At 44.7% G+C, this 12,344-nt stretch overlaps 1 protein-coding gene across 6 annotated transcripts; it reads right to left on the bottom strand.

Moving 5' to 3' along the window:
* UNC50 (unc-50 inner nuclear membrane RNA binding protein) lies at positions 3,390-12,340 on the bottom strand. Of its 6 annotated transcripts, none has more exons than XM_018054898.1 (6): positions 12,252-12,340; positions 10,741-11,024; positions 9,203-9,323; positions 5,273-5,412; positions 5,083-5,184; positions 3,390-3,725 (listed from the first exon to the last, which is right to left on the bottom strand). In XM_018054898.1, the coding sequence occupies exons 2-6, from the start codon at positions 11,018-11,020 to the stop codon at positions 3,589-3,591; spliced, it is 780 nt and encodes a 259-aa protein (XP_017910387.1). In that variant the 5' UTR covers positions 11,021-11,024; positions 12,252-12,340; the 3' UTR covers positions 3,390-3,588. The 6 variants fall into 6 exon arrangements, with proteins under 6 accessions (XP_017910387.1, XP_005686328.2, XP_005686332.2 ...); XM_005686271.3 differs by having other exon boundaries at positions 12,096-12,259; XM_005686275.2 differs by lacking the exon at positions 12,252-12,340 and adding an exon at positions 11,604-12,066.

Raw genomic sequence — 12,344 nt, 5'->3', positions numbered from 1 at the left:
CTCTCAATCCGTCCCACCTCTCCTTCCCCAACTGTGTTCACAGATCTGTTCTCTATGTCTGCATCTCCATTGCTGCCCTGCAAATAGGATCATCAGTACCGTCCTTCTAGATTCCATGTGCATGTGTTAATATACAATATTTGTCTCTTTTTGACTTCACTCTGTATAATAGATCCATCTCTAGGACTGACTCAGACGTACACTTTTTTATTTAACAGCTGAGTAGTATTCCACTGTATATATGTACCACAATTTCTTTATCCATTCATCTGTTGATGGACATCTAAGTTGCTTCCATGTCCTAAAAAGTGCTGCAGTGAACATTGGGGTTACACGTGTCTCTTTCATTTATGGTTTTCTCAGGCTGTATGCCCAGTACTGGGATTGTTGGGTCATGTGGTAGTTCTGTTCCTAGTTTTTCGAGGAATTGCGTTACTAGCTGTATCAATTTACATTCCCACCAACAGTGCAAGAGCGCTCCCTTTCTCCAGATCTTCTCCAGCATTCATTGTTTGTAGGTTTTTTAGTGATGACCGTTCTGACTGGCATGAGGTGATACTTCCTTGTAGTTCTGATTTGCATTAATAATGAGCTATATTGAGCATCTTTTCATGTTTGTTGGCCATCTGTATGTTTTCTGAGAAATGTCTGTTTAGGTCATCCGTCCATTTTTTGATTGGGTGGTTTTTCTGTTTTTGAGCTACATGAGCTGCTTGTATCTTTTGGAGATTAATCCTTTGTCAGTTGTTTTGTTGGCTTATTGTTTTGTTTATTTTCTCCCATTCTGAGGGTTGTCTTTTAATCTTGTTTATTGTTTCCTTTGCCATACAAAAGCTTTTAATCAAGTCCCATTTGTTTACTTTTGTTTTTATTTCTATTGCTCTAGGAGGTGGGTAACGGAGAATCTTGCTATGATATATGTCAAAGAGTGTACCATGTATGTTTTCCTGTAAAAGCTTTATGGTTTCTGGCCTTACATTTAAATCTTTAATCCATTTTGTTTGTGTATGGTGTTAGTAAGTGTTCTAGTTTCATTTTTTTACACGTAGTTGGGTTATTTCTTGATAAACACATGAATAAAGTCTTGTCCTACCAGATTATATATCCAAGTCTCATCTGGGATTCTCTCCCGAAGACCTCAGTTAATTTTCATTGGAAGGTTGTGGGCAAAAATTTGCAGCAGCTTAGTAGCACATTTCATAAAGGAATTGCTAGCATGACATTGCAGGAGCAGGATCCAGTAAGGCATATTTTTCCTGGAATCAGCGTCACTCTATGTTGATTTTGATTGTTCTGTCAGTTATTATTAAGAATGGACAGTGCTATTTTAAATAAGCTATTAAGAGGAAAAAAAGTATGCCTTTGTGTAGAGATCAAATAATCTAATCCGTATTACTTTATAATCTAAGCACAGATCAAATCCTATATGTGCTAAGCAAAGTTTTGTAGTTCACATTTATTTTCCAAAATACTTTTGCTCCCAAATTGTTAATTGCTGGTTTAATTTTGGTTTATCCATATTTCTTGTGCTTCTTTGACTATATTGCCATAGCCCTGATATAAGGAAAGTTGAATGAAAAGAAAGAAAATGAGAGGCTAAGGTGATCAAAAAGTCAAGAGATTTGAGTCATAATCGTATCTGAAGTCCTAAAGAAAAGGAAACATTTCCAAGCTATGGAGCAGTTTAGTGTGAGATTTTGTTTGAGAATTGTGTATCTTTAATTATTAATCTTAACATATATGTGGCCTAACTAATATGCTTCACTTCTTCAATGCATGTGAACCTACAATGCTGAAGAGACCACTACAAGAATATTACTTAAAATAAATAAATAAATAAAAGGCATTTTTTATATTTATATACCTGTATCATCAACATCTATACAGAAACTTGACTCTTCTTACCTGAAACACTCGCTTCACCTGTTAGGGTGCTAGCTAGAGCATTTCCAGAGGAACAAACCAGAAAGGGCTGGAGCTTCAGAGCATAAGTGGGCAATTTAGATGTCATTCAAAACATGTAAACTGAGTGTTGGACTGGAAACAGTTTGTGTGGAAAAACGTTAGAACTGTGGTGCTAAAACTGTTCTAGAATAAGGATTGTCTGTTGTGGGGAACATTCCATACTCTTGGAATCGAGGAAGGCTGTTTAATTCACAGCATTAGTGATTAGCAAATTGCCCTGGAATCAAAAAGATTTGGTACTTGAGTTTGCTAAGCATTCCATTATTTGTTCGAAATGCTCTGTTTGCTGAAATTTGGGTGAAAATACCTTTTTAAGACAGTCTCTGAGCCTTAATGATGGCCAGGGTCGACGGTACTGTAAGATGCACTGCCAGCAGATTTGACGTTTTCAGTGTAGTCGGTCGTGTTTTCTAAGCAAGATTGTAGAGATCAGCTGATTAAATGTAACCATTGCTTCATTTATGGGATGAAAGACTAAAGCATTTCTCCTTGTTGGAAAGGCTGTCTTTGTGATTGGGGGTGTTTCTGGAAGCACCCCTGGGAGAAGCTGCCTGAAGAACTGCTTTTCCAGGTTGTACCAATGTTGGTTTTTTTTTCCCCCTGAAATATATTGTACATAGTTTCCTTATAACATCTTCATTGGTCGGATTGGTAATAACTGTAGTAATATTTTAGGTCCTGTTGGATTTTCAAAGGCAGATTATTTATTTTCTAATTTGCTGCTAAAACTGAAAACCTGATAACTGGTCCCGTTGACTGTGCCTTCATCACTGTTTCTCTGTGCCACAGCCGTTCATGTGTATTTGAAATAAAGAAGTTTAAAAAGCCATGTTGAATTCAAGACTCCTTCTAATAAAAAACAGGTAAAACTTCATGAGTACCAAGCTTTTTTATTATTATAGTTTTGTTTAACACTGATATATAACAGCTTACCGGGACTATCTTCTGTTAGAAAACAATAGATTTGTGTGTTTTGAGAAGTCTTTAAAGAAAAAAAAAAGCCTTCGTTAAGACCATGACTATCAGTGTTACACAGAGGTTCACTCCCACCTTAAGTGTGCTATGCAGCTCCCAGAGTAAGAAAAGCTTCTGGGGCAGTCTTCAGTTGGGTATTTTTTTTTTTTTTTGCATAAACAATGGCTGTTAGTGACATTTACAGCCTGTAGTTCAGTGATTCCTAAGGAGACTTTTAAAGCTTAAATTAGGACCCTGTGGCTTATATAAAAGTTTAAAATGCAGCCTGTTAGAAATGGGGGTGACTCTGTACCTTGTCAGTAACAGCTGGGGAGGGGATGGCACACATATGACTATGTGGATACGCTTTCAAAAATAATGTTAAAAAGTTTTACCTTTTTATTTTCTTTATAGCCTTAGTACTTTGTATATCATTCTGTGTGCAAATATTTATGAATAAAAGGTAACACTTTAGTTTAAAAAATATTTATTGTAGAAATGTACATTTAATCAGTTTTAAGGAATGTACTATTAACATTTATAGTTCTTCAAATTTGCAAACTTTGTACCTTTAAGATATCTACAATGATAGTTTATTTACAGGTTTCACAGGCAATCACCACCTCACCAATACTGTTGCTGCTGCTCAGATGTAAGGGGCCCCCTGGCTCACTTCACTCTGTACTTGTAGAAGGAGCAGAGCGTGTGGGTGAAGTTCCAGCCCAGGGCTAGTGAGAGTCCGTAGAGCAGGATGAGAGGCGCAAACGGGTAGAGAAGGATCACCGTGTTTTTCAAAAATGGCAGTGCTGGAAAAGGCCAGGATTCAGGTTAAGGGTGAGAGTCAGTATCGCCAGTTATTCATGGATCAAGTGGTGAATTGAAACCTGTGATGCTTCAGAAGCTTCCCATCTTAATGTACCAGCAGACATGGGTGACGTTATAGGAGAAAAACAGCTTTTAGCCATTTGAGATTTCCCAACCGAGGGAGTGTTACACCTCCACTTGGAGAAAGTGAGCTCTCAACTAGTATCCCAGACTTTAGGAAAGAAATGAAGCTCTCAAATATAAAACCCACCCCCAGATATCTGTGTTTCCTTCTTTCTCACTTGCGGCTTCCTGTTAGTGGGTCTATAACCCATGCATTCAAAACTAAGTATTTCTCATACAAGTAGTCCCCAAAGTGAAACTGAGCTATGCCCAAAGAATCTTCTAAATTGTAGTGAGTTACCAGGACAGTGCTCCAAAATCCACTTCCATCTCCCCCGAACGAGAGCCAGGACCTCCCCAATGCCCAAAACAAGGTGTTACAATTCGGAGGTTGGGGGGGGCAAGTGGTTCCTGACAAAGTCAAGGGGACTCTCTGACCAGTGGAATCAGTCACATGTGAGTCCAAGTGACCTAGGTTTACAGTAAGATTCTAATCATCTAGAGGGACAATAAAGGAAAGGGCTACAATACATAACACTAACAAATCATAAGATCTCTAAATTTAACTCTTAACAGCAGTCATTTCTTTACATGAAGAAAAATAAACATGGTTCTCATTCATACTATGAAAGACGAACCGATAGCAGGATTGAATAATGAATTTATAAACATGTCCTGAGTGCAGCAGAAGCTGGGCTTGATCTTCTGTGATTATCCCCAGTATCTCCCACCCCTAGGCTTCTCCAGTCCAGCAGGTGGCCTGGGACCAACACAGATGTTTACAAAATGAAGAGTATTTCAGAATCGCCCCCCAATCATAAAACAGAAAATACGGCAAAGGTTTTAAACATGCCCATACACTGGACCCAACCCTTTCCTCATCTGACTGACTGCTGGTAACCCAGAACCCAAAAACCTGGGAGAAAAGAAACTTGTCATGGGTTCCTGCAAGAAACCTGGAGAGCATCAGATGGTTTAACATGGTTCCTTGAAATGATAAAGTTTGTTACGTACCAGCTATGCCACTTTGGAGCTATGGGACCATGGACAAATTACTTAATCTCTCTGGGCTTGTCTCCTCATTTGAAAAATGGGGAATAGTAAACCTGTATCATATAACTAAAGATTAACTGGAAGAATTTATGTAAAACACTGGCTCCATAAAAGCTCAGTGTATTACTGTTACAACTTCTCCCCTCCCTGTAGTGTCGTCAAGGAGAAAAATCAATTACTTACCACTGTATCCTAAGAAAGTTACATAGATATAGTAGCCAACGGCAACCAACCATAAGGTATTTCCCACTAAATATCCAATAAATGTGTCTGTTAGGATGACATCTGCCAAAGAGACACGGACAATGAATCTTTTTTCAGTGGATACAATGAAGACTTTCTGATGACAAGTTTAGAAGAAACTGCTACTTACGGTTGATGAAAAAAAGCTGTATAAAATGCAGAATGACCAAGAGAGGATAAAAAGCATTCAGATGCACGTCAAAGGCATAGCCCCACTCCACATCATAGTCTCTGCTCTGCCGTTTCACTAAATACTTATTGGAGATAAACCTGAAAAAAATGATAGCATTTCTTTCATAATACAATAAAATTAACCCCATGCGTATTTACTGGCTGTCTTCTATAGCTCAAGCATTATTCCATACACTGGAGAGATGGTGGTAAGCAAACTTCTGCCTTCAATCTAGTGGGAGTGGACTGACAACAACACAGTCAGACGGCCCTAGGATAAAACTGAGCAGGACAGCAGGGCAGGGGCTGCAAAGGTGACATGTCAGCCACGACGAGAGTCCCGAGAGAGTGACATCTGGGCAAAGAACCAGGGGCAGCGATGGGAGCCCCTGGGGCAGAGCCCTCTGAGCAGGGAGGAGTCTTGAGCACGGGTGGGGGAGGGGCTCAGAGTGCCTGCAACTGGTGAGAAGACAGCAGGGAATGAAATGGGAGAAGAAAAGGGAGCATCTTATAGACCCTGTGGCCACTGTCAGACGTTGGGCTTTTACTCTTGGTGGAATAAGAAGTCACTGTGGAGTTCCCAAAAGGACGTTTGGCTTACTGTTTTGACGGGGTTCCTCTGGCTGCGGTCTGAGAACAGACCCTGGGGACAAGAATGGAAGCGAAGAGGCAGGAGGGGGAGGTCACTGCGAGGAGGAGAGGAGAGGGTGGCGGCAGCGGGGGCCCTGGCCTGGGGGTAACTACAGCTGGGAGGCCCGAACAGCGAGAGTGGAGTACGACACAGTGGGTGCCAGAGGAAAACGTTAGTCAAGGACAACTGAGAGACTCCTGCCTTAAAACAAGTGAAAGATGGAGGTGCCACTGAGGCAGGAGTGGCTGCACCAAGAGTGATCTGAGTGCAGGAAGGGGAAGAGTACAGGAGTTTGGACCTGGCCCTGTTACGGTGAAGAAGTAAGAAATATGGAAAGAAGGTCTAGAAGCTTAGAGGAGCAGTCCACACAGGGGATATACAGATTCATGTGTGCAGATGGTATTAAAAGCCGTGAACTTCAATGAGCTCACCCAGAGTGAACACATATAGAGAACAGGTCTGCAGCCTAAGACTAGGGTCACATACCCCCCACCAACCCCCGCCCCACTGTGGAAAGTTCAGGGAATCCGGAGGAACCAGTAAGGAAAGAGTGGCCAGTGACATCTCCAGCCACAGCTTGAACAATCACTCGAGCTCATGCCTCTGTTCCGCAGCATGGCCTCATGGTTCCTTTAAATGATGAATAAATGAAAAGGCAGACATCCAGGTAACAGACAGGTCTTCAAAGGAAAAGAACAAAAAGGATTGTAAACAGTTATGGAAATTCAATGGTTGCTTCTACATGTGATTTCAAGGATACCGTTAAGAAAAATGCTATGCCTACAGTGGAAATAAAAACAGAAAAAGAAACGAGAGGTGCTATAGTACTAATAAAATAGTCCTATACTCAATTGTCTGAGAATGTCAAGATCCGAGTGCTTTGCTAGAACAAACTGGAACTTACCAAAACACGTTCCACTTGAGCCAAGACTATACGATAAAATGGACAGAGTAAGAAGCATTTAGCTCACCATCCGAGGGCTCCCATTCAATGGTCCTGCTGCTGCCCCCACCCCTCTGCTCAGCCCTTAAACAGGTGCTTCCCAGGCTTTTGGCCTTCATCCAGGTCTCACCTCTAGAACACTGACACTCCTCCCGGGAGAGCTCAAAGACAGCTGAGGCCTCCCCTCCCACCTTCAGATTAAGAATGCCAGTCACATCCTCATTTTGGCCAGACTGCTGCAGCCTCCAAGTTCCCTCCCCCAGTATCTAATGAACCTTTATTTCATTATCAGCATGTCTCCTGAACTCAGCATGTCCCACATGGAATGCACCGGCACCCGAAGCCCACAGCCTGCAGGCCACCCTAGAGGCCCTGGGCTCCCCCTCTTCCCTACCATCCTCTACTTTTAGAATCACCACACTAGTCTGGGGTTCCGCTGCTCAAACGCAGATCACACAATTGCACCCAGCCTCACCACTCTCTCCAGCTCCTCCTCCTCCACAGTCAGAAGATTTTTCATTAGTTCAGTTCAGTTCAGTCACTCAGTCGTGTCCGACTCTTTGCAACCCCATGGACTGCAGCACGCCAGGCCTCCCTGTCCATCACAAACTCCCAGAGCCTACCCAAACTCTCGTCCATTTGAGTTGGTGATGCCATCCAACCATCTCATCCTTTGTCCTCCCCTCCTCCTCCTGCCCTCAGTCTTTCAAATGAGTCAGCTCTTTCCATCAGGTGGCCAAAGTATTGGAGTTTCAGCTTCAACATCAGTCCTTCCAATGAACACCCAGGACTGATCTCCTTTAGGATGGACTGGTTGGATCTCCTTGCAGTCTAAGGGACTCTCAAGAGTCTTCTCAAACACCACAGTTCAAATGCATCAATTCTTCGGTGCTCAGCTTTCATTATAGTCCAACTCTCACATCCATACATAACTACTGGAAAAACCATAGCCTTGACTAGACGGACCTTTGTTGGCAAAGTAGTATCTCTGTTTTTTAATATGCTGTCTAGGTTGGTCATAACTTTCCTTCCAAGGAGTAAGCGTCTTTTAATTTCATGGCTACAATCACCATCTGCAGTGATTTTGGAGCCCCAAAAATAAAGTCAGCCACTGTTTCCACTGTTTCCCCATCTATTTGCCATCTTAAGTTAGCAGTATCCTTTTTAGGCCAGATTTTAGAAATTTATCTTGTGGCTCAGGTGGTAAAGAATCTGCCTGCAATGCAGGAGACCTGGGTTCAATCCCTGGGTTGGGAAGATCCCCTGGAGAAGGAAAAGGCAACCCACTCCCGTATTCTGGCCTGGAGAATTCCACAGACTATGGGATCTATGGGGTCGCAAAGAGTCAGACATGCCTGAGCGACTTGCACTTAGAATTTTAGATTACTGGTGTGTTGCATTTTCTGACTATCCAGCACATACAAAACCTATTGGACTGGTCAGGAGTTACAAAGCAAAATAACAAGTTGGTATCATCAGAGGTCAGCATCTCACAATCTTGCTCAAAATGTTAACAGCTACCATTTATTGAGCACAGACTGTATGGCAGGTGCTTTTCATAGTACAAGCTTTTCAAATACCTCACAAATAGATGATTAACTTCCATCTTCCAAGAAGGACAGGGTAAATGGCTGAGCTGGCATTTGAACCCAGGTATCTCTGCCAACTCAGGTTCCAGTGTTTTCTCTGATACACAACAGCAACCACAAGCCCCGTGCCGAGCTCACCCTCATGTCCACCCCTTCCGCCAACCACACAAGAGCACCCATCAAAACACCAAACGCCAAATTGATACTCAGCACACTGGTACTGGTACAGCAAACTGAGAGAGTCAGACTGAGAACTCAGATAAAACCTGCTCAAGTGTTTCAGCAGGAAGGAAGCTTAACCAAAACAATTCTTTTTCATGTGCTTCATCTCATGTCAAAGATTCAAAGTAAGATTCCATGACATAACCCTCCACGTTTTACCCGTCGAGAAATGAGCTCCTGACCAAGGCAGCAGAAGGCTGTGCCGTCACCCAGACAACCTCAGCAGAACTGGCTGTGAAACGTTTTTGCAAAATCAGGGATTTTGTTAATACGACATAATCATGACTTCAATTCACTCATTTGGTGCAGTTTGACAAAGCGGACCATCCCCTGAAGAGTATTTTCTGCTCTAGGTGCCAACACAGGAGAATGAGTTACGGTAATCCTGGCAGACAAAACCAGTGCTTTCAGTTCGTATAGTTTCCGTTTCCATCAGCTACTCTCTGAAGCAAACAGAGGGAGGCTCTACAGCAGCATCTGAAAACCCAAAGCTTCTGTACTTACCACATTAAGGTTGATATGAGAAGACCGACGCCTACGCAGTCTATGAATACCACCCAAAGGAGCAGCTTTATCGTCTCAAAAAACCCCATGTCCAGCACAAAGCCAAATCCTATCGTGGACACTGCAAGAAAGATTTACAAGATGCATTCAGGCACTTTGCTGGATTCTAAGCATACAGGTCAGTTTCTGCCTTTCAGATGCCCACTCCAGAATGGGATGCAGGTATGTAAACAAAACCCCTAAGCTATCTTATTAATAGATGTAACTGATTAAGAAATGCAGATCGCCCTGGAACACACAACTACCACTGAGATACCTGACGTTTACTGAGGAGGCCCCTGTGTATCTGATTCACCAGGGTAGCCCCAGCATTCAGAATACGACCACTACTGAGAAGGCACTCACGTGTTTAAACCCAGTTAAAGGTGGGCTTCCCTGGTGGCTTAGATTGTAAAGAATCTGCCTGCAATGCAGGAGACCCAGGTTTGACTCCTGGCTCAGGAATATCCTCTGGAGAAGGAAATGGCTACCCACTCCCGTATTCTTGCCTGGTGAATTTCACGGACAGAGGAGACTGGAAGGCTACAGTCCAAGGGGTCACAAAAAGTCAGACATGATTGAGACACTAAAAGTGGTTCAGACCCTTTCACTGCACTATTGGAGAGCTTAGAGCAGTTTCTCAAGATCACATTAGTACTTTCAGAACCCTCACTCTGGATCGGCCTGATGAAAGTGAGAAGTGAGAGTGTTAGTCCCTCAGTCATGTCTGACTCTTTGTGACCCCATGGACGGTAGCCCGCCAGGCTCCTCTGTCCATGAGATTTTCCAGGCAAGAATACTGGAGTGGGTTGCCATTCCCTTCTCCAGGGGATCTTCCTGACCCAGGGATCGAACCTGGGTCTCCTGCACTGCAGGCAGGTTATTTACCAACTGAGTCACCACGGAAGCCCTGGCTCAGCCTGAGGGTGAAATGTAACTTCCAATCTCAGTAGTCCTTTTTCACATTGTTTGCATTTGGGTATCAATGAATTTATGAAAAATGTGAAAGTTTAATCGCTTGGTTGTATCTGATTCTTTTGCGACCCCACGGACTGTAGCCCACCAGGCTCCTCTGTCCATGGAATTCTCCAGGCAAGAATACTGGAGTGGGTAGCCATTTCCTTCTGCAGGGGACCTTCCTGACCCAGGGATCGAACTCAGGTCTCCAGCACTGCAGGCAGATTCTTCACCGTCTGAAGCACCAGGGAAGCCCTACATATTTATCACAGCAGTTGAAAGACATGGAGTGACTCTGTCCTGTGCTTTTTAAAGTTCCGAGGAACCAGTTTCCTCTGGCATCTGCTTGGGACCTTTAAAGTCAGGAAGAATACCACTCTCTTTCCTGGGAGGAGATTTTGGAGACTTCAGAAAGGAAGACAACAGCTTCAGAGAACCCCAAATTATGACCCATAACACGCTGACAACAGGAATCTCCAAATGACAAGTCCAACCTGAAACAGTCAACTGATTTCTCAACTCTCCTGCAGATAAACACTTACCACAGAGCCAGATACTTAACAGGACCAAGAAAGCTGGGTCATCCCTGGCCCACTGATCTTTCGTCTGCTTCCTATAGTGAAAGTTTCTATAAACTCTCTGTGGGGAAGTGAACAGGTAGAGCATCTGCCAGGCAGCAAACTCAAAGTCCATCTGCCGGAAACGGAAAAGCCTCCTCAGGTATTTGTAGCGTTTTGCTCCCGCTGTGTGTCTGGCTGCATCCCTGGAACTCAACACTCCGTTCCCCTGCACGGGGGAAGTCACCGAAGTACTTGGTAACATCCTCCTAGATAGAAGGGGGGAAATTTTTATATTATTAATACAAATCATCAGAAGAAACTGCCAGCCCCTAGCACCCCTCTTGTGAGTTATTTAGGAGAGAAGTCACCTTACGTTTTGGCCCCAATCCCTGAGAAGAGGCAGGACTCAAAAGAGAGTAAATTTGGTTTTGAGGCTGATTTGGGAGCTGGAGAACTGCCCACTGCACTTCAGGAAAGGGCTGCCCCGTGGCCTTCTGAACCTTCACAATAACGCTTTTACAAGGTCCACCCATTCTCTGTACTTCATTTCCGTCAATCCTCAGATCTGCTCCACCTCTCCCCACCTCCTCCCACCCCTTCTCCAGAAGCAGAGATAGTGATGGAGCCAAAATTTGAACTCAGGCAGTCTGAAGTCCACCTGTCATCTGTGCTAACAATCAAGACTTTAAGCAAAAGCCTTTGCTGAAGCCAAACAGAAACGATGTTCCCGACGACGTAAAGTAAATGGCTTATCACACAAGTCCATCAGCGCCTCACCAACAAGCAACTCGTTCACTAGCATGGGATGTAAAAACAAGGCAAAACTCAAACGCATAGTGTTTTACTTCCTGAATAGTTCATCAGGGGAACGACAGCGTGGGGGTCCAGTCCAACCAGTCTGAAGCCAGGGAGGCGCTGGTCATCTTCCGGCCTCCATGTCCCGCCCCGGCAGCCCAGTGTCGGGCTCCACTCCCCAGGCCTCCAGGACGCCAGCTGCTCCCCGCCGGCTCGGGGCCTCCGGTAAGGCGGCCAGATTGAGCATAAAAACACAGGACGTCCAATTACAACTGCATCGCAGATACAACAATAATTTGTAATATAAGCAGGTCCGAAACACTGCGTGAGACCCGCAGCTATGCAGACATCATTCGCTGTTATCTGAAATTCGGCTGTAACCAGCCTCCGCGATGGTGTCTGGCAGCCCCACCGCAGGCCGAGCAGCCGGACCCGGGCGCGGTCACTGCAGGGCCGGGTGATGTGGGGCCTTAAGTTGCCAGATGAAAAGGCCGACCGGCGAGCCCGAGTCGCGCGTAGATGGGGCTGTCGGCAGGCCTCACCTGGAGCCCCGCGGCGGCGTCCACCGGCTTCACATACACCCGCCACCACCGCCCAGCAGCCGACCCAGCCGCCGCTGGGCCAACTTCCCTCCTCGCTACGTCAACCACATAGGGGGCGCGTCGCGTCCCGTGACCCACAAACGCCGCGCGCGATACCTCTCGCGTTACGTCTCTCGCCGCGCGCCCACCGGAAGTGGTTGCTACCGGTCTTTTTCCGGTTCCGCCCGCCGCGGCGTCACTGGCGTCCTG

This window comes from Capra hircus, chromosome 11 (genome assembly GCF_001704415.2).
Source record: "Capra hircus breed San Clemente chromosome 11, ASM170441v1, whole genome shotgun sequence".
Classification (NCBI taxonomy): Eukaryota; Metazoa; Chordata; class Mammalia; order Artiodactyla; family Bovidae; genus Capra; species Capra hircus.
Note: the sequence above shows the minus strand (reverse complement) of the source record. Positions and strands in the feature narration are given on the sequence as shown.